This window comes from Hesperophylax consimilis, chromosome 4 (assembly GCF_061612785.1).
Source record: "Hesperophylax consimilis isolate HC1 chromosome 4, BYU_Hcon_1.0, whole genome shotgun sequence".
Classification (NCBI taxonomy): Eukaryota; Metazoa; Arthropoda; class Insecta; order Trichoptera; family Limnephilidae; genus Hesperophylax; species Hesperophylax consimilis.
In genome coordinates this window covers 15,025,403-15,052,474 of record NC_142839.1, presented here as the reverse complement: position 1 = coordinate 15,052,474, position 27,072 = coordinate 15,025,403, and the positions used below count along the sequence as shown (strand labels likewise).

At 35.5% G+C, this 27,072-nt stretch overlaps 1 protein-coding gene across 1 annotated transcript in view; it reads left to right on the top strand.

Moving 5' to 3' along the window:
• JhI-21 (Juvenile hormone Inducible-21) overlaps nucleotides 1-27,072 on the top strand; it is a 70,027-nt gene that overhangs the window by 38,872 nt on the left and 4,083 nt on the right. The window contains exons 4-5 of the mRNA XM_089631239.1: nucleotides 15,264-15,405; nucleotides 26,860-26,983. Of these exons, the coding sequence (XP_089487365.1) occupies nucleotides 15,264-15,405; nucleotides 26,860-26,983 (266 nt within the window). The remainder of the gene's footprint in view (nucleotides 1-15,263; nucleotides 15,406-26,859; nucleotides 26,984-27,072) is intronic.

Sequence of the window (27,072 nt, the reverse complement as noted above, 5' to 3'; positions counted from 1 at the left end):
CTTGCGAGAGAGAGAGATTGAGAGAGATTGACTGGGTGTGCTAGCTAATTGATGACAAACATAGAACACATAGTGACACAATAAGACAGTGCATAGTAACATATGACATGACAAGACAAGACAAAACATAGTAACATATGACATGACAAGACAAGACAAAACATAGTAACATATGACATGACAAGACAAGACAAAACATAGTAACATGTGACATGACATTATGGAAAAAAAAAGACTCTAAGTTTATCATTGGTCCGGGAAGCTAAGATTTGCGCAGCGTAGTTTGTTGTGTTTGCGTAGTGGTCGGAGTTTGCTTTGCACTTGTTATTTTCACTAACACATGACCCATTGAGATTACACTCAAATGAACACTAGGGTCTGAGAAAAGAACATGGAGTGGAACTTGTTGTTGCGGAGGGGTTCTACTATCACAGAGGTCAAAAATAGGTGCTTCAAGTTTTTAGAAATGCCAGAGTGGATCCATGCTGGCAGTAAGCAAGGTTGTATTGGTTATTAAAGCGTGCAGGGCTGCGAATAACATGGGTTGGTGCCAAGTGGAGATCGGTGGTGAGTATGCACAAACGGCATTTGGTGAGTCTGCACGAACGGCGACTGGTTGGTCTGCGTGTTTTAGTGTTTGCAGGACAGTGCTTGTGTCAGTGCTTGATGGAGCAAAAGACAGCAGTTGATTGGCAGGAACGGACAACTAACCTGGAGCTGACATGCTCGGAGGTTGTTGTTTGGAAAGTGTCATTATATTGTGAGACGACTTTGTTCGCAACTGCACAAACGGCTCACACTTAATTGAGTTGGGTGTGGTCGGGTGCTTTTTGTATGACGAGGCTAAAGAGAGGGGACCTCCGTGACGGTAGTGAAGGCGGCAATGAAGAGGGCTCAGCTGGTGGTGAGGGAGGCTGCTGGGCTTCTTTTTAGTCCAGGGGTAAATTATTATTAGAACAAAATTCTTGAAGTTTACCTGCCTGGTAGACCAATGATGAAATAAAGGTTGGAGAGAAACAAATGTGCCTTGGAGAGAAGAAAAAGATTTGCTTGCCAGAAACCAGAGAGAGAAAGATAGAGATGTTCCTAACTAATTGAGATTTTACAAATGTGAAAAAAAATATGTTTTCGTATCAAGAGGTGACTCTGTATAGTCCATTCAGTGCAATAGTACTGAATACAAATCCACTGATACAAGAACATGTTTGTGCAATGTGACAGAAAATAACTTTTTTGAAAACAATTGACCTTTCATGGTCAATGTTATCGCTGAAGCGGTAACAACGTAAGGTTTTCAAAGAAGAGAACATAGTGAATATATTTCATTGAAGGGTGAAGGGATGATGGGAGAAGGGGTGAGAAAAAAAGGATTCGTGGATGAGGTTTGTCCTATTTGACAGACGATAAGCCAATGCTTATCGTACTATTTCCAAATCCGCGAATAATTTTCTACAATATGTACATGGTGAAAGTGATGACGAAAAGAAACGGTTGAGTATAGAAATCTGCTGAAAACAGGCTAGAGTCCAGATTCGATCTTCAGGAGAGAGCGAAATATATTTGACAGCAGGTTTCCTGACTCATTACATTTACAAGAAAGTGTGATGAAACATAACATACAACATAATACAATTCTAGTCTTTCATGTTTATTGGATGAAAGACTAGGGGTCGATTTAATCTTCTACAAATTTGTGAGAAAATGACAGACCCTTGTTCAAATTTCACAAACCTGGGAGTTTTCTTATTCGTTTCCCAGCCGACGAGTTAGGTGTTTTTGTGTCATGTCCCGATTGACCTCCTACGACACGATACCTCATAATCAAAAGTGAAGCCGATGATTAGTCCATGGTCAATGGATAGTAGATAGTTCTTGGGTTTAGTTACAAGAAGTCCACAGGCATCAATTCGACCAAAATTTGCTGAATGCACAGCTTCAATGTTATTTTTTAAATTTCTCTTTCAAGAGGGAAATTTCCTGCTGTTTGGCAAGTTTAACAAAGGTGTCAAATGTTTTTAATGACAAGACATATCCGGGTAAAATGATCTACGGTAGGTAGTTCAAGTATAAACAGGTGGCAATCTTATTTAAGAAAAACCAATTGATATTATATCGTTCACACGAATCACGGTAAGTATTATGACGTCTTCACGTATCATGTAAAAATTGAACGATTTGAAAAAAGACGAGCCCAGTATTGAAAGGGTGTAAGACGGTAGGTATTTATAACAAAACATTGAGACAAATTACCTATTCGCTGCGTTGGCGAAAAATAAGTGATTATGACGAACTTCTCGTATAGCATTGGATTTTATAACGTTCGCACGTATCATGGTGGATTTTATAACGATCTCTCGTATCATGGTGGAAGACAAGTTTACGTTCAAGTTGATGAAGAAGTTTCCATTTCAATACAAACGGAATATACATAAAATACACAATAAACATATACGGTGATGTCGATAGTTATTGGTACTAGCATAATACAAAAATTAACATGACAAGCAGATACAATTGTACAAGACATGTGATGTGATAGTAGTAATTACTTACACAGTGCACAAATATAGCGAAAGAGACCTATTGGTTTTACTTACTCTTTGCTTACAATATACTGTGATGACACAACCCTAAGTTGAGTTTACACGGTATGTGGTGACACAAACATAAGTTGAGTTTACACGTTGTGTGATGACACTAACTTATGCTGAGTTTACACGGATGGTTGGCAATAATACAAGACATATGTCAACAAGGATGTTTTATACAAGACAAAAAAGTTGTGAATATAGCGAAAGAGACCTATTTGGTTTTACTTACTCTTTGCTTACAATAGAAAGGTTTGTAGTGGTTTATTTAAGACCTGATTGGGTTTTACCTACTTAAAATGACCACGCAAAATGAGCAAGGAAACACACTTGGTGTTACCACAATTGCCACAAACACGAATGTTGTGAACTATACATGTTATACATTTTTATATACAAAAGGGCACCTTGAGACACAGGATAACTTAATATGAGTGACCTGGCTTGGTGTATTTTAACAAAGCAAATTAATGTCATTCAAGACAAAATAAAGTGCGACAATATAACAGGTTTAGGTCAGTAAGTTGAGATCCTATGATTTTACATACTCAATGTGACCGAAAGGTGTTATGCATGGTACAATGCTATTGATGAGGAAGACAAATTGCAATTTGTCTTTCTTTACAACAACTATTTTCAGAAATGACGTGTCAATATCAAATTCTGAAAAAAGACAAGAGCAAATGGGATAGTTGAGCGCCATTCAATTTTGGTAAAACTGAAAAAACTTTAACATGGTAATTGTAACTTGTATTTGTTACACCTGTGTAACTTGAATCAAATGACGATACCGAACTGGAATTACACACGCACTATGATTACAAATTACAGGGGTTGAACATTCACCTTAATTGGGTGCATGTTGCAAAGGGTCATTGTTTTATGTACGATGAAACCCATTAGAACAAATATGAAGGATAATTGCGAGAACATGGGCAAAAAGAAACAATAATATAAAATGATATGACAAGAGAACTTGGTGTGTTGGGAACAGGGAATGGAGAACATTTTTGAGCATCGCGCGTACCAAAAAATACAAACCGACATTGAGGAGGTGTCTCTTTTCTGAAATGATCAGTTTCAAAAAAGGTGTATACATGAGAAAAGGTGAAATGTGAGAAAAGAATAGGAACAAAAGTTTATATACAATGAAATAGTGTGCCGAGGTCAAGGTTACAATTGACACTTATTGTACCTTGTCGTGTAAGATTTACTTACGACAAACCATAATGGATGATTAATTTATGAAAATCAAGAACATTATGGTCAAAAGGCTAATGATTTCGACAAAAAACGAATAACACTTTGGTAGACGGCTTGTGAAATCAATATTACAAGTCATAAATAATTGTTTATGCAAAGTTTGTAGTGTATGACAGTGGTTGTTTCTGCCAATGAGGTAAAAACGTAGGGACAGGAGTGATGGTTTCTATTGTTTCCATTTTTCCAGCCTTGACAATGTCCTTTATGTGGTAGTTGCCTATGTGTTTACCAGAAATGTCGGACAGGGTGTACACCAAATCTGAGATTTTTCTCAGTACTTTAGCCTTGATAAAGCGGGGTGCCAATTTGGCAGAGAAGTACATGGCACCTTGTGACAATGTGTTATTTCTTCTCCAGACAATATCTTCTCTATTAAAAGTGACATGTTTCCTGCGTAAGTTGTATCTGTCCGCACTCTTTTGGTGGGCCAGTAATAAAGCGTCTGTTACTTCGCTGTAGATAGCAGAGAGTTCTTCTAAACGGTGGGCATATGTTTCTACAGGGTCTTCAGATGAGGGGACCGATGATGGAAAATCAATATTCCGATGTAGAGAGCCGTGAACAATTTGTTCCATACCGTGTTTGAGGAAGAATGGGGTGTAACCGGTTGTAAGATTTACCGTGTTGTTCATAGCTGCTTGAATTTTTTCCAAGTTTTTACACCAAGTGCGTTGGTCTTTATCAACTAGGATAGCCAGGGCAGTGTTGATGTTTTGGTTATAAAGCTCTACAGTGTTGTTCTGTGGTGTGTAGAGAGTGTTATAAAAGATGTCCTTAATGCCGTATTTCGACAGGAACTCCTTAAATTCAGTTGCGATGAACTGTTTTCCGTTATCCACAATAATTGTACGGGGGGTTCCGTAAGGTATAAATATGTGTTTTTCCAAAAGGCTTACGACTGCAGATGCGGTGGCTCTTTTTAAAGGAAAAATCCAACAATATTTGGTGAAAATGTCCACTACACTGAGTATATGCATGTGTCCAGCATAACTTCTGGGGAAAGGTCCAATAAGATCCATTGACAGAGATTGCAGTGGTCTATCGGCGCGTTTGGGTTTACCCATAAGACCAGCAGGGGGTGCGGTGCTGTGTTTATAAGCTTTGCAAGTGTCGCATTTAGAAATATAATTTCGCACTTGTTTGAAAAGGCCGGGCCAATAATATTTCAAGGATATTTTCTTATATGTCTTGAAGGTTCCGGGGTGTATGGATTCCGGGGCACTGTGGTTGTTGAATATTATTTGTTCTCTTTCTTCAGGAGGAACAACCAGTTTCCAAGCATGGTCTTCGAGGATAGACAAAGGAGGTTTGCAATTACGGTACAATTGTCCTTCTTTTATGATGAAATTGGGAAACTGTTGAGGAGAGTTAATGCAACCGTTGAATATCTTTAGATACCAGGTGTCCTTAGTAGAAGAGATGGGGGCAGTTGGTTCGGTGTTTAGGAGAGCAAGCTCGATTCTTGAGAGTGCGTCAGGTACAATGTTGTCGGCGCCTTTGCGGTGTATGACATCGAAAGTGTATTGAGACAAACGTGATGACCAAGGAGCGAGTCTACCGGATGGATTGTTCAAGGAGATTAGCCATTTTAGGCTACTGTGGTCAGTAATTACAGTGAATTTGCTACCATCTATGTATCCTCGAAAGTGGTGAATAGAATCCATTACTGCCAGTAATTCTTTTTCCGTTATTCCGTAGTTCTTTTCGTATTTGTTTAAGCTACGGGAAAAGTAAGCTACAGGGTGTTCGCCATCGGAAAATTCCTGTGTTAGTACTCCGCCGATTCCAACATTAGAAGCGTCTGTATGGAGCGTGAAAGGAAGCGTAAAATCAGGACAGTTCAGCACGGATGCTGTTTGTAGAGCAGATTTCAAAGTGATGAAGGCCTTTTCGGTTTCAGGGGACCATAGGAAATTACTGATGCCTTTGCGTGTACCAGTGATTTTGTTGAGGGGTGCTGCGATGTTGGAGAAGTCTTTGATGAACCTTCTATAATAACCGGCAAGTCCTAGAAAACCTTTGACTTCTTTTGCGTTTTTGGGTCTGGGGAAATTTGCCATGGCTTCGACTTTAGCTGGGTCTGTTCTCAGACCTTTTTCGTCGACAATAAAGCCTAAATAACGCAAGCGGGACTTGCAGAATTCTGATTTCTTCAAATTGATGGTGAGATCGGCGAGTTTGAGTTGTTGGAAGACTTTTTCCAGCATTTCAATGTGTTTTTCGAAAGTGTCAGTTATGATGATGAGGTCGTCTAGGTAACAAAATAAGTTGTTATCCGATTCTGGGCCGAATAGTTTGTCCATTAACCTTTGTAGTTCGGCAGGGCTGTTTTTGAGGCCGAATGGTAACCTTTTAAAGTGGAACATACCTCTACCTGGTATGACGAATGCAGTTTTTTCACAAGATGCAGCGTCTAATGGTATTTGCCAAAAAGCTTTGCTTAGATCAATTGAAGATATAAACTTGGCGTTTCGTAGTTTGTCGAGGATGGCGTGAACAAATGGAAGTGGATAGGCGTCGGCCTCAGTGCAAGCATTAAGTCTTCTACTGTCGATGCAGAATCGTGCAGAGCCGTCCTTTTTTGACACAAGTAGAGTTGGGTTTGTCCAGGCGCTTCTGCTAGGAACTACCACGCCTAAACTCAACATTTCGTCTAACTCTTTTTCCAATTGTTTAAGTTTCTGGGGAGCTAGGTTATAGTACCTTTGTTTGATGGGTGGCCCAGTGGTTTTGATGTGGTGTTCGACCAGGTTAGTTAGTCCTAAGCCGCATTTTTCGAAAGATATTGATTCGAATTTGCTGATCATTTCTTTTAATTGTTGTGATTGAGCAGAACTTGGATTTTCGTAAGGTATTACTGTACGAATCTCACTGACTTGTGTGGTGTGAGAGGTGTTGTTGCAAGTGTTAAATACCTGGGGGGCGACATTAAAGGCCTTCCAGAAGTCTACACCGAGGATGAAGTTCTGGGATATCGAAGGAATTACTAAGAAGTTGATCGTGATTGTTTTGTTTCCGCAACTGACAGGTAGTGCTAGAAAACCTGTGACAGTTTGAGCTGTGTTTTCTGCGGTTGTAACGTGTGTAGAATGCATTTTGATTCTAAATCCGCAATTGACGAAAGGTATGTGTGCATTATTGCCGAGGCAACTAATAGATGCGCCACTATCCATAAGTCCCGAAAAGGTGACATTATTGACGGAGAATTGAGTGTAGGGTCTTCCGTCTTGAGCATAGACATATGAATATTAGTAGACCTGCCCTAAGTGATTAAAAGCGTATTATCCCCACTCCCCATACCGGTTCCATTGAGCCGGCTGGGCTCGCGTACGGCCTCAAGTAATATTTGAAAACGTGACGTCATCATTCTTGTGCGAACTATGGTCGAGGCATCATCGGTTCATTTTACGAAATAACACGGCAAAATGTTTACTTGTACTATGAAAACTGGTAAAAATAGATGCGAAAAAAGAGAATAAACCCAATTGTCGTATTACATTCCATATATAAGCATTATTTTATTTTATTTTAAGCATATTCACATCGTATAATATGAATCAGTTGTTACTATGACATCGAGAAACGTCTGGACGCGAAACACAAAGCTGGTTGGTTGCTGGGAAGTAAATTATGAACATTTATAAAAGTGTCTTAACTAAATACTCTGAAACTAACTACGACTCTGAATATAGAAGCTGCCTTACTTTGCCGAATTTGGACTTCGCAAATTTGTTCATAACGTGGCGAGTAATTTGCGCTCCCATGTAAAAATGTCTATTCATTCAAAGCAGATTTTACTTTTAAGAAGTAAATGGTGATATTATAATGCGAGATGCCTATTTACTGTCAGATTGATTTATTGACGAATCACAGTCATCTTCACTCCCTTCGTTCTTCAACAGTTGATTTTACCCCTCGCCTTTATCTTCTCGTCTATTAATTCCTATGTCTGTGGTCTTGAGCTTCTTTGCAACTAACAGTTGAAAGATGTAAGGCCTGGTTGAAGTATTTTACGTGTCTCAACCACTCTATCCATTCCTTAGGCCTTGGAGTGAAATGGATTCCCGAGAGGTTGGGTATTAGTTTTTTTGTTTCTTGTTTACCCAATTTGGAGGGGGTTTCGAAAAGTCCGGTGGAGGTTTGACAACTTTATTGGGAGCGTGTAATCTCTCGTGATTGTGTCTCGATTTTTTGAAAATTTCTCGTAGATTGTCGCGAGGTGGAGAGTGGTTTTGGGAAGAATGTCTCTTAGGTGCTCTGGTGTCCCGGGGTTCTTGGAGGTTAGCTTGCCTAAAACAAGTAGTTTGAGAATGACCGGTTTTTTTGCAGAATGAGCAGATTTTTCTTTCATTATATTCCGGTTTGATACCAGAGGATCTGCTTGGTTTGATGATTTCGTTTGCATCGTTAGAGTCCTTTCTTCTGTTTTGGTATGTTTCCAATAGAAGGCAAACGTCATTAAGTTGGTTTATGCTGAGGATTTTTTGTGATGTAATGATGTTCTCATATTTATGGAGGAGACCATCAATTATAACCGGCAAAAGTTCGTCGTCCGAAACAGGTGAAGAGAGCCTGGCGTTTGTGAATTCAGCTCTTTGTATGAAGTTGGCAACTGATTCGTTCGAAAGTTGCTTGATTGCAAACAGCGACAGTTTTATTTTGTGCTGTGCTTCTTTTTTTCCAAAATTGTTGATGAGGGCTGATTTTAGTTTGGGCCAAGAATCTGCCCTTTTTTTGTGTAATTTGTGCCACGAGAGTAATTCGGGAGCAATGAGGTCGATAAAGTTGCGATGTAGGATTTCTATGGGAATTTCTCTGACTTGGGCAGTTTCTTCTATTCTGTCAATAAAATTTTCCACATCGGAGCGACCGTTGAACTTAATTTTCCAGGAAGTTAGGTCGTAACTTTTATTTTGTGGAATGACTGGTGTTAGTATGTTTTTAGACTCAGGTGGTACTGGTGTAATTATTTTTGCTTCCACTGGTTCGGGGCAATTGAAACGTAAATTCCTGATGTATTTCTTGTTGAAGTACAAGGCGTAATTTATGAGTGACTTCTTTGATTTGTTGGTTGGCGACAGGTCCCTTTTACGAAGAGCTTGGAGTAATATTTCTCTTTTTGATTGGAGAATGTTGGTGATTACACCAAATGTAATTCCTGTAGGTGCAGTGGGTGGATCCATTTTGATGGTTTGCTTGATGTTTGTTAAGAAAGAAGACGATTGTGTTCCGGAATTTTTGAAGTGTTTTGAATTTTTGAAAATTTGGCCAGGACTTTGCTTTGTAAAACTGTGTTTTTTAGTTTCACTAGTCACTTTCACTTGTTGAGAAAAAAAATTGGCCAGGACTTTGCTTTGTAAAACTGTGTTTTTTAGTTTCACTAGTCACTTTCACTTGTTGAGAAAAAAAATTGGCCAGGACTTTGCTTTGTAAAACTGTGTTTTTTAGTTTCACTAGTCACTTTCACTTGTTGAGAAAAAAAAATTGGCCAGAGATTTTGCTTTGAAATTGAGAATTTTGAAGAAAAGGAATGAATTTAATTTCACTTTTTCACGTCACTTGCTGTAAGGATAACACTTGTCGAAGGCACTTGGAGGGTTAACACTCGTCGAAGGCACTTGGAGGGTTAACACTCGTATTTGCACATTGGAGGAAAAAGCAGTTGTACCTATAATTTATTAGGAATAAATGTGTAATTAGTGTTGAGACAAACCCGTGTTTTTATTTAAACTCGTTGGAGGAAGGTGATTTGTCTGTAGGTAATGTTTACTATGCGAGGGACATTACGATCCTGAAGTGAGCTTGGAAAAAATAAAAAATAAACAAACACGAATTCGTGATGTTTATGCTTGCTGAGAAACAAAAACAACTCTGTTGTATTTGTTTGTGGTTGTCGTGTCTGTTTTCGTGACGCGGCAAAGTGTGAACACGAAGGACCGCCATTTTGTGAAGCGAGTTTTGCGAGCGCGCCAAAAAAAACGGTTTTTTGGGACGGTTTGTGGACATTTGCTGAGAAGGAAATCACATGTTGTTACAAGAATAATGTACATAGAGAGGATTTCAATTGACGAACATGAGGTAGTCTGTTGTTGGCTTGAAGGGATGACAAAAAAAAAATTGCCCCATGTTAGGCGACAGTGTAAGGGACGCTGGTGTGAGGGGGCGCAATTCCCCACGGGGCCCGTCGTAGAAAGGGTGCCTTGGAACAAATCGGCGTTAGCTCAGGTGGTAGAGATTGAGTTCCATGACATCAGGGATTAGGTCAGCCAATTGGGCTTTTACACGAGGGACTGAAGGCCGAACAACCACTCCATATTCGTCAAAGGAAACGCAATGAATGGGATATGAAAGTATATTCACAAAGCACATTTATATAACAGAATACACACATGAAAAGAGTAATAAACATCCTAACATTTCTAGCTTTTCGTTGGGTCAATCTCTATCGGTATTTTAGGTACTGGCTGGCAAGCTTTGTAGGTGAGCATGATTCAACATAAAAGGCACATACAGGGGAATTATAGTTATCAGCTTACATGGGTTTTGCAGGATGAATCTCGTACTTGTTGAACCACAATTAGCGGTCATCGGCTGTACTGTACGCGCTATTGCGCGCACGGTTCTTCATCGTGAATTGGCACAGAATTGATATAGGTTTTATAAAGTACTTGTGCGAGAAAACAGTCGTTAATTTAGGCGCGCTTATGTTTGCGTCTCTGTTGGCGGTAACGCTCACATGTTATCAAGGCCGAGGCCAGATTGCGAGTGAGGGCGGCCGTTGGTGAATGCCCGCGTGTGTGGCGTTGTGCAGTTTACCAACCTCACGGTGCACGCATGCGCACCGCGAACAATGGTTACAACTGATAGGTACTAATTTGAATTCGCGGGAGTTTTGAACGTGTCAATTCGTTACGTGACAACATATTGGGCGATAATTCGTTGCTTGATGTGGATCTCCAGATTTGTAAATAGGTGAGATTATTGTGGTTTTGTAGTTCATTGGAAAAATTCCATTTGTTAAACTTAAGTTTATTAAATGAGTGATAGGTTTTATTAAGTGAGGTTTCATAGTTTTTAACATGTGTGTCGTAATAGAATCAAAACCGGGAGACGAACCTCCTTTCATATTTTCTATTATTTTCGAGATTTCACATTCTGTTGTTGTTTCAAACATTGAAAGTATATTACGTCTCTGTATATTTTTATTTTTACGGTTTTCTTGGTTTGAAGGCTTATGGATATTTTTCGCAAGATTTTTCCCAACATTTGCAAAGAAGGAATTAAATATATTTGCACATTGTTTAGGCTGTATATTGGCATCTATAATTTTTTTATCATGTTCAATGTACTTAATGTTTTGTGTTTTTTTTGTATTTTCTATGGCGAAATTAACAGTTTTCCACATTTGTTTATGGTTATTTTCTGAAGATAATATTTTATTTTTAAAATACTCTTCTTTACTTTTTTTAATATAAGATGTTAATTTTTTGTAGAAAATATATGCTTTTTCATCTTGGGGATTTTTTAAAGTTCTTTTGTAAAGTTTTTCTTTATTTCTGATAGATATAATAAGTCCTTTGGTAATCCAAGGCTTTAAACATCTTAATTTTGATTTTATGTGTGTTGTTATCTCAGTTGTCGAATTTTTAATGTGTTGTGACATAATATTTTCAAAGTTAGTCGAACAAATTTCAGTATCATCACTGTTTAAAACATTATTCCAATCCTCCTCTTTTAATTTTTTAGAGAGAATAGTCATATCTATTGTTGATTTTTTGGTTATTAAATTATGTTTTTTATGTTTAATATTATTATTATACAGAAGTAAGCATGAGTGATGGTCAGTTATGTTAGTTTTCCAAACAATTGATTTTATTTTGTGAAGATCTTTAATGTTTACATTTGTCCAAATGTGGTCTAAACCTTTCCCTAGTATTTTTATTTATGCAAGATATAAAATTTTGTTCAGTCATACAATTGATGTATTCATTTTTGTTATTATTTTCTATTTTTTCATTAATTTTAACGTTAAAATCTCCTACGATGAAGCAAAGTTTATTTTTTAATTTTAATAATATATATTTGAGGTCATTAATAAATGTAATAATACTCGAGCCATGCGTTCTATAGATAGATATTAGATGGTATATTGATTTGCCGAGTTTGAAATGTACTTCGATGCAGTTTACTAAGTGTATTGGATGTTCTATTATGTTAACAATACTAAATTTATTGCTTGCAAATATTATTATTCCCGAATTTTTATTGATGTCTACTTTGGTAGAAATATAGTTGTACTCAGGTAAGTGATAAGACGGTGAATCAGCGTTCGTAAATGTTTCGGATAACACTATAAAGTCCGGTTTTTTAATTAAATTATTTATTTTTAGAAATAATTCATCTAAATTTTTTTAATGCTACGGATGTTTATGTGCATAATAATTATATCATTGATGTTTTTAGAAATAATTTTGTTACACGAATCGGTACATATACATTCATATTCTTGAATTTTAATATTTAACTCTAATTCGTTACTTAAGAAATCATCCATTTAATGCATTTTCGGTTGTATTTTACAAAATTATTTATAAGATTTTTATTCAATGTCGTAGTTAATTCTTTCTTTGGCTAATTTAAGCATGTAAGATCGGAACTTACATGTTTCGCTGTTTGTTCGGTGGTCTACATCATTCATTTTACTGTTCAAGGAGTTTATTTCTTTCTTCTTGTTAGCTGAGTTGCAGTTAGCGCATTTGGGTGGCAGTTCCAGGGATTTACACTCGGAGATGGGATGATCTTCTGAACAGTGCTTGCATGTTGGTTTATTCATTCTATTGCAGCATTTTTGTGCTGTGTGTCCAAATCTTTGACAGTGGAAACATTGGGTAAGAGGACTGCAGTCTTCTACATAGATTCTCATGAATCCTAGATGATTTTTTTATTTATTAATAAGATGTAGTCTCATTTCGGGATTTGTTTGTAGTATTAAGTTTTTGCTGTTAGTTTTTTTGTTTGTAATGATGGCCTTAACTTGTAATATTTCTTTGTCTTGGTATTTTTCACATATCATTTTGATGTCGTTGTTTTGTTCAATGATGTCTTCTAAGAATTCTTTTTCGGTATAGTCTTTGTCAAGACCTTTGAATATTACGCATGGATCCGTTTTTTTTTTTTTTTTTTTTTTTTTTTTTTTTTTGTAGAGAGACAAACAGCTTTAACAGAGCAAATATAAATATATATATATATGTTAATTATAGTCAAGCCAAAAAAGTCTTAAAAGTTTTCAGAAGTACCTCCGCTATTATGGTTTTGTCGACTTCATTTATCTTATCTTTTAATTTTTTTGCGTCTTCTTATATTCTTTTAATAAAGACCGATATTTAGCTTTTTCATTATAACTATTTTTTTAAAGTAGTCCGTAGGTAATTAGTGAAGCACCCCATTCTTCTCCTCTGTTATTATTATATAAATACACCTGGTAGGTACTATCTACAAACATTATTATGATAATTTTATACAGGGTTGAAATAAGATAATAGGTGTTTTTTTATTAAAAATAATTATATGCACCAATAATTGAAATCTGTAAAATATAATATTTATAGCAAAATTAACATTTTTCGTCATATTGTTTTCTGAAAATATATTCCTCTACTAACGCTAACTATTAAAACTCGTAACCAACAAAATTATTAATAATTGCCATTTTTAATTCAATTCCATTACTTATTCTGAGCCGTAATATGTAGGTGTGTGTACTTCGGAAGTAAAACGATACTTTCTTCATTAAATAGTCGTTATCTGCGTCTGTTTGTCCGCTTAATTTTTCTAAACTAAAAAAAATCGACCTGAGCATTCAATTTTATTTTTTTATTTTAACTAAAGGGATAAGAAAATGTTTGGGCCGGATCTATTCTTCGACGCGTTTTAAAGCACATTAAAGAGCTAACACCAACCCTCTAGCGACCGATTTTTTTCAGATTTATCCTAAAAAATTCTAGCTTCGCACGCGATTTACACGAAAACGAAAACTCAAATCAAAAAAGTTATACCACGAAATCGACTCCTAATGAGATTCATCCGTTTCCCACTACGAGTTTCCAGACACCGTGTATATTCTTTTTTTTAATAATCACCTCATATATTTGTATTACACTTTTACGAAATTAGGTACAAGCGCAGATCCGCGAAAAACCACGGGATAGGCTGAATTCTTCAAACAATTAGTTCCAATTTTGAAAATGAAATTTATATTCTTAAAATTACGGGATGTTCCGAATTCTTGACAAATCAGTTCCAATTTTGAAAAAGACAATTAAAATTATTTTTTGTTCAAAATATAATATCATAGGTAGGGACTTTATCGCTGGTCTAAATTCTTCGCAGTCAGTTTCATTTTAAGAAATAACACTTAATTTTAAAGAAATCCGAGATCTTAAAATACATCGCATTACATAGTAACAGTTCTTCACTAACCAGTGAAACAATCTTTCTTTGGAACTCTCTAACTTCTGTAAATCCTTCTTCATATTTATGAAATATTTTTCGATTTACTGTGTTAAGTTTGTAAAGCCTGTTTTAAAATCTCTAAACACTCATTGAACTCCCTTTAATATTCGTATTATTATGTAAAAATAATTTCCTTTTAAAATGTTGGGTAAATTTTGGATAGGGCCTGACACGCTTATTACGAATAATTTTTAGAAAAAAACTTTATATTCGCCTTAATTACTATAAAAGAACACTTTTTGCATTTCGGGCGGCGGAAAATTATTCATTTTGATTTTCAATTGCATAAAACCAAAATTCACTTCGCGAATCGATGTGGCGACAACGCGACGCCATTAGGAACGCACTGTTATGTTGGTATCACTGATGCATTAACAAGAGCTAAATACGACCGTTGCTATCTTCGTGGGATGCCGAGGTTTGTGTAATATGGTTTGTGATACAAAGGAAAGTGCCCCTTAATAACGCCTGCTCGCGTCAAGGCAAGAAAAACATCCCAGTTTTCAACTAGTTTACCGGCTACGCTAGGTTTGTGTAACATGGTTTGTGATACAAATCAATGTATCAGGGATACCAACATAACAGTGACGTACCTAATGGCAGCTGATTGCCGCCGCATCGATTCGCGAAGTGAATTTTGGTTAACGCAATTGAAAATTTAAATTCATAATTTTCCGCCGCCCGAAATGCAAAAAGTTTTCTTTTATAGTAATTAAGGCGAATATAAAGTTTTTTTCTAAAAAATATTCGTAATAAGCGTGTCAGGCCCTATCCAAAAATTACCAAATGTTGTCTTTACCGAAATGATTTTTATTAAATACATAATAATAGTGCTGTGTATTCTTTTAATGATACCACTAGGTGGAAGTGAAATTAATGATCCGTGTATTTTATCTGCAGGACACACAGAAAACTTTGAAAATGCTTGGGAAGGAAAATACAGTGTGTCCAGCATTGCTATTGCCTTCTATTCAGGACTGTTTGCATTTGGTGGATGGAATTATCTCAATTTCGTCACTGAAGAACTACAAGACCCTTACAAGTAAGTATTTCACTTAATTTTTACTCTAAATAACTTTTATTGCTTCGTTCTAAGAATATGAAAATAGCGCTTAGGCTTCATCAAGAAATATGCATAATAAGTTTAAATTAATCATACTTTTGTAGTATCTTAAGTATTTGTTATTGGTAGGAAAAGGTCGCTCATTGTCAAGTCATGGGCATTATCGAAATATCTCCAAAATAGTCCAGAACGTATTAATGATCGAATGATGTTCCGAATGTAAAAACAACTAGAAACTAAATACAAAAATATGAAGAAAAAAAACTACAGGCCGCTTTAGAACAGGAAACCCTAGTGAGGAGGACTGTGAAAACTGTGACATTATTATTACACAATGCTTTACACTTGCATGATGTACAGACTTTGCCATAGAAACTAATTAAAAAATAACAATAATCGAACACAAACGACGAGTTTTATGATTTTTTTCTAAAAAATCACAATTAACAACTATGGTGACTGAAAATCTGAAGTTACCTCGATCGTAATAAATACAAAAAAGAAAAAAATATACAGAGACATGAATAACAATTTTTAAAATTACAAAACTATTGCCTCGATTATGCCCATCACTTCTTTAACCTAAAGTCCTAAGAGCTTAAAGCTGTAAATAAGCTTTGTCATGAAAACGCACGCTCTCTAGAAGATCGGAAGAGGCTATGGTAAAAATAACCATCTACGTGACATTGCTCTAATGACGGCAATGCTGTCAATCAACATCTTTAAAAGTAGTTCACAGAAATCACAAATATTAAAAAGACCCATATGTCTTTTAATAATAATTCATACCTAATGAAGTGCGATTTGTCAGATATAGAAAGGTTATTTTACTGCTGGATAAAAATTAACCCTTCAGATTAAGTGTTGTGTTTGGAACCGTAGATATAAAACATAATTAGTGTGACAATAGTTACTAAATTCAAGGACTATTTCATTAGGCCAAATAACAATAGACTAATATGCTGACACTCTAATTTTATCCAAACTAAATTACGTTGTTATTGAAAAAACCTGTTGAACACTGCTAATATTAAGAATTAGTGTCGTTAACTCATCAGGCTTCTGAAATATTAATCGTTATATTTCTTAAATAAGCTGTCAGAAGGTCGGAGAATTTTTTTGAATTTTCGCTTCTCAATAAAATTAATATAAATGGGATATTTATGAACGTATCCGAAAACTAAAAACTGTGTTTGAAAGGTGATGAATACAGTTTCAAATTGTATTATTAGAAATGAACATATAATTAAAAATTTAACGCAAGCACGGAAAGTTTTAAAATTGGTTCTCTTTACGTTTTATTGTCTAAACACTGAACTAAAATTACTGATAAAATATAATTTAATATGCAAAAGTATTCTAAACATTACGACCACCTCACTTTTTTATCATTTCTTATAAAAATAATTAATAAAAAATTCACAATATTTCATAATTTTTTCTTAAATTGTGGTTTGATAGAAGTGTACATTTGAATTATTCTGTGGTTAACTTATTTGTAGATAAACCTTGGTGTTTTTTTCTTTTTATCACCGCTTAGTTCATATTTCTAACAAGGGAGACACAACGATTTCCATGAAACCATATGATTTATTCCATAAAGCGAACAAATTGACTCTATGGGTTGTTTGTTCCCAAAACTGAACAAATTACCCTGAGGAGTTAGTGTATTTCCCGAATGTTGACATTTGACTCCGATATTCTTATAGAAATCGTTGTGTCTCCCTTGCCGTTATACAGGGTTTTCCAATAAGAGGTGTTATTTTGAATAGCCCGCTATTTCGGTAGATGTTACTTTTGAAGCTGTCGTTTTTTGACATTTCACAAGTAAAAACTACGCCATTAATAAAAATGGAACGATACACGCTTCAACAACGCATTGAAATTATTAAAATTCACTTGAGTGAATCAAATGCAAATCATCTTGAGTGATGAGGCCCATTTCCACATCGGTGGCTTCGTCAACAAGCAAAATTGTCGCATCTGGGGCTCGGAAAACCCAAGAGTTATTGTTGAAAAGCCTCTCTATCCTCAACGTGTGACTGTTTGTTGCGGTTTATGGTCCGGCGGAGTCATTGGACCTTACTTTTTCGAAAATGAGGCTGGAGCAACAGTTACGGTGAATGGATTGCGCTATCGAGAGATGATTAATATTTTTTTATGGCCGGAATTGGATGGTATTGATTTGGACAACGTTTGCTTTCAACAAGTTGGCGCTACGCCACACAAGCAACGAAACCATTGATCTTTTACGATTGAATATCAAAATAACACCTCTTATTGGAAAACCCTGTAGTTTAGGTATATATAAACGTCGCTACGCACCCAGTATATATGGGCATTTGCGGGGTAAGAGAGGACCGCTGGCGGATGTTCAAATTAATTTTATAACCTTTTTTGAAAGTTTCGAAACTCTCGGTGTGTACAAATATGTTTAACCGTGTCTCTTTAAAAATGATTTGTCTGAAGGTACTTCTTTATTTGGTTAGTTTTATAAAAGCAGGTACTTATCAATTATAAAAACAAAGAAAACCATTTTTGAAAGATGTCATGGACATATCTAACGCATTTAAAGAAGAGAATTAAAAACAAATGGTAGAAGCTCTCTGAAAAATAATTAAAGTAGGTCAAGGAGCTTCCGCGTCGAGTTTCTCGAAGTTTTCCACCGTTTTATATAGAGAAAAGGCGCTTCCTTGAATCAACAAGTCGGGGGAGAATTGCGTTGATTGAATACTCGTCTCTTTAAGGTCTGTAACTAAGTGATTACACAAAATCCATACACGTGACGTCTCGGGTAATTGATAAGGCCTCGACAGCACCAGGAGGGGGGGAGAGAAACTTCCCACTCGGAAAACGAACGAACAAATATCTTTAAACGTTTTATTGCAAAGCTTAGCAGTAAAAAAATTAAATTGTGTTCATGGTAATCGAATACCTAAGTGCTGTAATCTGTATGTATTTATCTTAGTTAATGTTTTCACTGCATTCTAAAACCATTATAACGTACAAGTTGGGTGGTTCAATTCGTAGAGTATTTGCATGCCTAGCAAGAAATTTCGGCTTTTTTTATTATTTTTTTTTATTAGGTACAATATTTTTTACAATTCAAGTTTTTCAGTAATGTAGGCCTCACTGGGTGGCTTGCCCGTGCTGAGGCCTTCATTTTATAATATAAAAAAACTACATAATACATTTAATGAGAAAAATTATGCATTTAAAATTAAGAATACATAATAATATATTTAAAATTTAAAAAAAAATAGTACATTGAAAATAATCTTGTATGTTTGTGAGTGATGTGTGTTTATATTGGTTTTGTGTGTTACGTGTAGGTTTTATTTTTATTTTATGCTATGAAATTTTGGTAATATTGTCTTTTTTGTTCTTTAATCCATTTTGTAATTTTGTGTGTGAATTTATTTTATTTTCCTCAATTTTAATTTCAAGTTTTAAACTGTTGAAAGCTTTTATTGCATGGTATTGGTAGTGTCTTTGTCCAAAGCTTGAATTTACTGTCGGAGTTTTTATGTTTTCTTTTCTTTGCCCCTGGGCTTCATATTATTACATATGTTTGAATATATCTAGGTACTTGAATTTCACTTTAGTTTTCTTGAATGAAGTGGAATCTTGGAAGTGGAGATTAACCCACTCCCCGATCTCGGCAGTTAGCAAAGCACAAACCCGCACACGCATTTTTCTGATGACATTATATTAATAAATAAAAATGTACAGCAGTTAATACACAAAATGAATTCGGTACTACCAAATTAGAATTTGGCTTGGGCGTTAGCGTGGTCCCTGGGGAGGAAAGTTCAATCCCCAGTCAATGCAAAAAAAAAAAAAAAATACATCTATTGATAAAAATAAATGAGTTATATTAAAAAAAAATTATTCGAGTTGATTTTTTAAAGATTTATTTCAATTGATTCTTTCAATTTATTATCATGTAATGGTGTAAGTCCCTACATTGAAATAACAATGTTTAACGAGACAATACCCAAAAATGAAGTCTTAGCAAAATAGGATCTTAACGACGTAAGTGAAGAAGCCATGCACAAAAATATGCGACGCCCGGCCTCCGTTTATTGAAAAGACGTACGGTTAATTTTGTCCTAGCAAATATCTAAAATAAATTGGGGATCTTAACGACATAAGTGATGACGTCGTGTAAAAACAAAATGCGGCGCGCGGCCCAGCGTAATGGACGGACCTACGGTCGAATTTGTCAAAACAAAAAATTTGCCGTACCGCCGCCCCATTTGACCTCTCCATTAGGACTCTCTTGGGACATCGCCTGGCACTGCAATGGGATGGGTGGATTCATACGTCCGTCACTCCTGAACTCACTAAGCCCAGATTCCTACCCACCAGTTGTACCTTTTTCCTTCCCAGAACTTTCCATCCTAAAAAGACCCTCCACACATCATCCCCAAAGATGACAAAGGCCCTGAGGGGAATTATTTTCCTCAGGGCCTGTGTGGATCTAATGTAAAAAAGCGGGCCAAGAAAATTGATCTTTCCGTGGGGTTTATTTGAATTATTTCTGATGAACATATTACTAAAATGTCAGATGTTTCTAGAGGGATTCCTCGGGAAGTTACCAATTCACCGTCTAGAAAAATAAAATCTGGTGCTTAATGCTAATTTTATAGTTTAAAAACGTTTTGTAAAATTTTCAAACCGTTTTGCGTAAAATATTTTAATGAGGGCGTGGTTTTTATTAATCTTAAATTTAAATAACTTAGATCCGTAGGATTCGCTCTAGAAAAAAAATATTCTTGTGAATTCGTCGGAATTAATTAAAATGTGAGCCTCGAGCAAACCCCCTTTATTAGAGTCTTGTGTCGCCATTGAATCTATATACTATTTTGATTATTTTCTGTCCGGTTATTTGACATTGAAACAATAAATAAGGTTTAATGTTTTGTCCGAATTACTAAGAAATATTCCACCCTCTTCACACTGAGGGTTTTGTTTCTTACAATTAAATCCCCTCATACCTAATTTCTACTGATTTATAACAAGTTTCTCGTTAAAAACTCTTTAAGTTATTATATCCTAAAAAAAATATTTTTTTAGATAATATCTATACATTTGTTTTGCCGAAAAGTTCATTAAATAAAATTCTGTTATTTAATATGTTATAGGCACGAAAAAAATTACAGTGCATCTTTAAACGCAATTAAATTTGTAAAGAGATTTTTGCTCTATTTCAAACGAGTCGTGTTTTATTCAATATTTTCAACATTTAATTATTATCGTATTTTTAATATTAACGCGCTCCCTCTCTAACATTCGTATTTACATCTCTCTTTCAAACCATCTTTGAACGAAAAAAATGCTTAAATATTGCAAAAAAACTAACGCAATTTTGTTAAATATATATTTTTTTTTTTATATATATAGATCAGTTCATCTTTATGAGAAAATACTAAAAATATTGACACTTGAAACCCTCTAGAGCTTTCAAACAGTTCAACAAAGAAACTCTTCCCACTCCCATCGCTTCAGCCTTGGGCGAGCTGTTTACTTAAGTGCTCGCTACTGTATTACCAATGAGGTATCTCGGATAAAACGGCTATTTATTCTACTCTTTAGTCTTCTGGACGGAACTCTCGAACCTCTCCAAGCAGAACGTTTATTCCTTGATTTATGTATCTGAGTTTCTAGTTAATTCTAGTACACAGAGAGTAGGTACCATCTTCAGACGGTAGCTACTCTCGTGGATTTTCTATGGAAATATCATTTCTTGAATGCTGAATATAATGTATCAAACATTTTTTACTACCCATACTAAACCTTTATCTTAGTGTTAAACGTAACGTTCGATAAAATCTACGCTTTCATGGATGGCGTTAATTTTATTATTTTATTAAATTACCCTTTTTGCAATTATTACATTATGAATATGAATAAATAGTTTTGTCCGTATAAAAACTCTATTATTTCAAAAGAAAAGCATACGAATACATTTTTTTTTTTAAAAGAAAGACAAACATTCCCGGGTTACGAATAACCTAACAATATTTGAAAATCTCCTACTACCACCACAGTAAGCTGAAAATGTTGCTTGTGTTGTGATGGAGGACTTGGCCAGCCGAAGAATTGAACACACTACGCCTGGGTGGGACCTAAACGCGATGTCAACTCGGCCACCGACCGGTCAAAACGATTGAATCACCTATAAATATTGTATGCCTTTCTCGAAAGAATTACTTTTTTATACGGACAAAACTATGTATTCATATTCATACTGCATATGTACGAGCGCAAACAAATAAATCGTCTTAATATTTTAAAGCATAACTTGCAAAAAGTGTATTTTGATAAAATAATTAAACTAACGCGTAGATTATAAACGTATGTTGCGTTTAACCTGAATGATAATAGTTGTTTACTTGATGCAAGCATCTATGATGATCAAAAGTCAAACGAGGCAGTTGAATCCAAATTATAATATGATAAATTATTGAAATTACCAACTAGCAAGACCGGTTCCATGATATAGTCATTAAAAGTGATGAAACAAAAACTAGGTTTAATAGTTACCTATGTAACCTAGTTTTTGTTTTATCACTTTTCATGACTTTTTGTGGGTGTGTTGAATTGTCATTTTTATGAGATACCACCAGTAAGACAAACCTGTGTTGAGTGTGACTTTCTTCTTCTTCAATGGCGCTACAGCCCATTTCGAGCTTTGGCCTCCTTTAACATGAGCCTCCATCGCCCTCTGTCCTCGGCCGTCGTCTTCCAATCTGCAACATGGAGTAGTCCTCTGGCATCTTTCCTGACATCGTCCTCCCATCTCAGCCTAGGTCTGCCCGCCTTTCGTTTGCCTCCCGGGTGTCCTGTTAGAACCTTCTTTGGTACACGTGTGCTTGGCATTCGGTGCACATGTCCGGCCCATCTTAGTCTTTGGAGCCGTAAATGAGTAGAGAGTCTGGGAGCTTGGTAGATGTCATATAGCTCCTTATTGTGGCGGATTCTCCATGCCTCTCCCTCTCGCACCGCTCCTAAGATTCTTCGAAGTACCTTTCTTTCGAAGGTGTCCAGCCATTCCGCAGACTTTGCTGTCAGTGTTCCCGCCTCACATCCATAGGCCAAGACCGTTCTAATAATTGTTTTATACAGGGTTATTTTGGTTTTCCTATGGACGTTTCGGGATTTGAACACTGGCAGCAACGCGAAGTAAGTGTTGTTAGCGGCTGTGATGCGCTTTCTTACTTCTACTGGGTCTTCGTTGTCCTGCGTTATGATGGAGCCCAGGTAGGCAAACTATTTGACCACTTCAAAGTTATAGGAGTTTTTAAAATTCACTTTATCTTTTATTCTGCGGTGTGGGGTTCTGGTTTGCATCATGATTTTAGTTTTGTTCTCATTGATTTGCGCGCCCACCTCTCTTGCTGCAGTCTCCAAAGGGTCAAACACCTCTCTTACAGCCTGTAAGGATCTTCCGACAATGTTAAGGTCGTCTGCATATCCAACTATTTGATTGCTTTTGTAGCAAATGTTTGAGTCGGTAGCAATCATTGTCTTCCTCACGACGTGCTCCAGAACTCAGAACAGAGTGTGACTTTAAATGTTTCAAATCAAGAGATTTATTAAAACACCTACAGGATCTCTCTGCTAGATTCAATTGGAAAAACTTTCAGAATTAAAAGATTACCTACACAAATCGTCTAGGAACGCATAGATTATAACGTACGTTGCGTATTATTATGTAGATTCTTGCAGGAGAAGTATGAAATTTCATCAATATTAATATATTTGCTTTTTTCACGATAATACAAGCACATTATAGAGAGAATAATATCACTGAAAGCACGTTTAATTCTTCGCCCTTTGTGCAAATTAATCTTTTTTCATACTGCTTAGGAAAAATTCAATTTACAAACCACATTTTTAAAATCAGTTCGTACCGTCATTGACATAACAAAGATTTGAAATATCTAATGCTTAAAGAATAAACAAGATGATACAGTATTTTGTTTGTACTTGCGTTATTATAATCAGCACTGAAATTATTATTTTTTTTTTTTATTAAAGGAAAAAGTACATTTAAGTAATAAGGTTTACAATTTACAGTGACAATATTTAATACTACTCTTCCAGAGAAGCATTCGCTTGTGGTTGGAAGAGGAGTGTACATTAGGGCGGAACGAAATTTTTTTATTCAAATTTTTATTTGGAATAGTTGTATTGAGTTGCCAATTGCCATCAATTACCTCAATTAAAAATATTAAAAATATCAGGCAACGGTAAAAGCCCCCGCCAAAACATCGAACATTTACAAAAACGACAGTTTAGGGGCTATTTGCGCGGCCTACAAAATAGTACAGAATTTATTAAAATAGGTTTATTTTATTTAATAAAATATTCAAATATAGTTAACTAGTTGTTGCAATCAAATATTTATTTATTTTAATAAACTTTGGCGCTGTGACAGAGGAGCAAAGTGCGGGACAAAGCGGGGAGCGGCACGTGACAGTCTACGAAATGCAGTGTTTTGTTTAAACTAGTGTCGATAATTGTCTCAAGGTGAAAGGTCGAGCGTCAATTATATTCACAAGTACCTATTGATAAACGTTTTTTAAGTGAATTAACATTACTTCTAGAAGACAAAATTTAAAATGTCCGATATTTGGTGTAAGTGCAGAGTTGAAAGAGAATATCCTACCTACGTATGAAAATGTGATGAAATTCTACGAATGGGTTTGACAAGACTTAAAAGTAAGGAATAACACAACAAAAGAACCTACGTTTTTGAAAAATTCCGAAATAGTTTGAACGAAAATTGAAGAATTGTGGATAAAATCTTCTATTCCAATTGTCACACACAAACGAATCTTACAGTTACTAAAAAGTTATCACTCGAAGTGATATAATTTGAAAAAGTCTTAGAAGAAACTTAAGGAAGAAAAGTTAGAAGAGTTAAGAGTACAAAGTAGAAAGATTTTTGACATAGGTGCAAGTAAATGTAAAGAATTTGTAATCTGTACTTGTTTGAGAGAAAAAAAGTGCCAAAAGAGGAACAAATGTTTTAGAAGACCAACGCACTAACTGACTAATGGATTTAGAAATAACGGATCTTTTCCAGATATATAATAGAAGATTACGTACTCTAAAACAAGAAATGAGGCATAATAGATAGGATGAAACTAAGAAGAATAAGACAGAAAGAACGCGAGCAAATTTTAACCGTAGAAAGAGTAAGTGTTCAGTAACAGAAATTCTTTCATTATATTTCGATGGAAGGAAAGACAAGATGGCTAAAACTGTTTTAAAAAGATCGAAGAGGCTTAGAGTGATCGTTCAAGAGGAACATATTTCGATTACAAAAGAACCAGGTACTGTTTATGTTGGGTAAGGGGTTCCAACATCGGGCAGTGCAAGAAATATTGAAAGAGCTATCCACAGCTTTTTAACGACTGAAAAGATGTCACTAGAGGGTTAAATGGCTGTTGGCTGTGATGGAACAAACACAAATACAGGGAAAGTGGGAGGCGTGACTCGTTTTTTGGAAAACAGACTATCTCGACCATTGAAATGGATAATTTGTCTCTTACACGCCAATGGGTTACCATTGAGATATTTGTTTACCTATTTGGATGGTCCTACTGCAGGACCTAAATCATCTGCAGGTCAAATTGGTAAAGCATTCGAGATATACGAGACGCTGCCATTGGCCAACTTTGAGAAGATAGAAGGTGAACTACCTCCACAAATATCCACAGATCACAGTACAGACCAGAAATATTTACAAGAAATTACTACTGCTGTCATAAATAGATCCTGTTATCCTGATTTATTACAGAGAAGCCCAGGTAAACTACCCCATGCTCGCTGGTTGACAAAAATTAATCGCATACTGCATTTGTATATTTCTAAAGAAAATCCACAACAAAATCTTGTGACTTTAGCAACGTTTGTCGTATAATCACACCCTCCTGTCTGGTTTGCTATCAAAACACATTCATCCTGCAAGGATGGTTCAAATCATTTATGGAAGCTCATTAACAGCACTAGATATTTGTCCAACGAGTGGTTAGAGATAGTGGACCCTGTTATAATTCAAAACAGTTAATTTGTTCATCCAGAAAACTTGTTGTTGGGTATGATAACAGATTCCCGTAAACACATTAGAGAACTCGCTCCAAGACGCATTTTAAAGGCTCGTCAAGTTAGTAAAAATTCTGTTTTGCGCATGTTTGAGGTGCCAAAAGTGGACTTAAATGCATGTTCTTACATAAACATGATTTACTGGCAACAAAATATATACCAACCCCCAATACTGATGAATATTTCTTATATTTAGATCTTACTGAAAATGGAGAAGATATAGTGTTGGAGTTTATGAGACTGCCTTGCCACACCCAGGCTGTGGAAAGATCTGTTAAAGTTGTGACAGAAGCAGCTCTAAGTGTATTCGACAAGACAAGACTAGAGGGATTCATAAAATCTAAATTAGCATCTCGAAAACTCATGCCAAAGTTTGAGCCGAAAAAGGATTTTTGCTATAAAAAATGATGTTATTCATACCAACATAACTTTCTGAAAATGTGTTTAATTGTAAAGTAAATGATTTTATCAATTAAAATCTACTTATATTTTATCATTTATTGCATAATATATTATATTTACTTATTATTTTGTTTATAGGGTGTTTAATACAAAACGTCTATAAAACCTTAAAAAATAAAATTTAAAGTCTATGGCGGGACCTCAAGATGTCGAGCTAGAACTTCCAAATTGAGAAGTGTTATTTACAATTATATAAAGCAACTTTTATCTGGTGTTCCAATTCGAATTTCGAAAAAAAAAAATTTTTCATACAAAAGTGTTCCACCCTAGTGTACATTATGTTATTATAGAATCAAGAGAAGTAGGAAAAAAATATTGTAAGAAAAATGTACTACTAGTAGCTATAATATATAAATAAAAATATCATGTTATTAGTTTCTGGGATAAAGACAATTATTTTTTTTTATTAATATGTATACTGTATTTGGAGAAGAAGTTGCTTCTTAAGTAGAATATTTACTTTTCATTTTTTTGATAAATTATCTTTAAAATATTTTTTCAAAATTCTCAAAGCTTGGTTTTGTCGTTAGTGATTCTGATTTCCTCAGTGAGTTGATTGAAAAAGGTTCTTCCTTGGTATGTATAGTAATTTTGTGCGAAAGAAATGTGTTTAATTTTGGACATGAAAAAATGTATTTAAGTCGAGTGCGGTTTTCAGTTAGAAATTGGTACCTACTTTTCTTTTTCTTTTATGATTTGAATTAATGAAATTTTAATGTATTGTATCATAAATTCCTGTGGTAGCTTATGGCCTCAATCTTTACTAGAAGTGCCTAGTAATAAGTATTCAGTGCCGGATAGGCTAGTTATAATAGAAAATATTACATAATTTAATTCCTTGTTTTTTTTCAGGAATCTGCCCCGCGCCATTTGGATCGCGATGCCCCTGGTGACGACCATTTACGTGCTAGCCAACTTGGCGTATTTTACTGTGGTGACAAAACAAGAGATGTTGGATTCCGCAGCTGTGGCCGTGGTAACTTCATTTATTCTAAAAATAAATTTATTAACAAATTTTTTCAATTACCTACGTAATGTATTTGGAAACGCCATTGCACAGCTTTA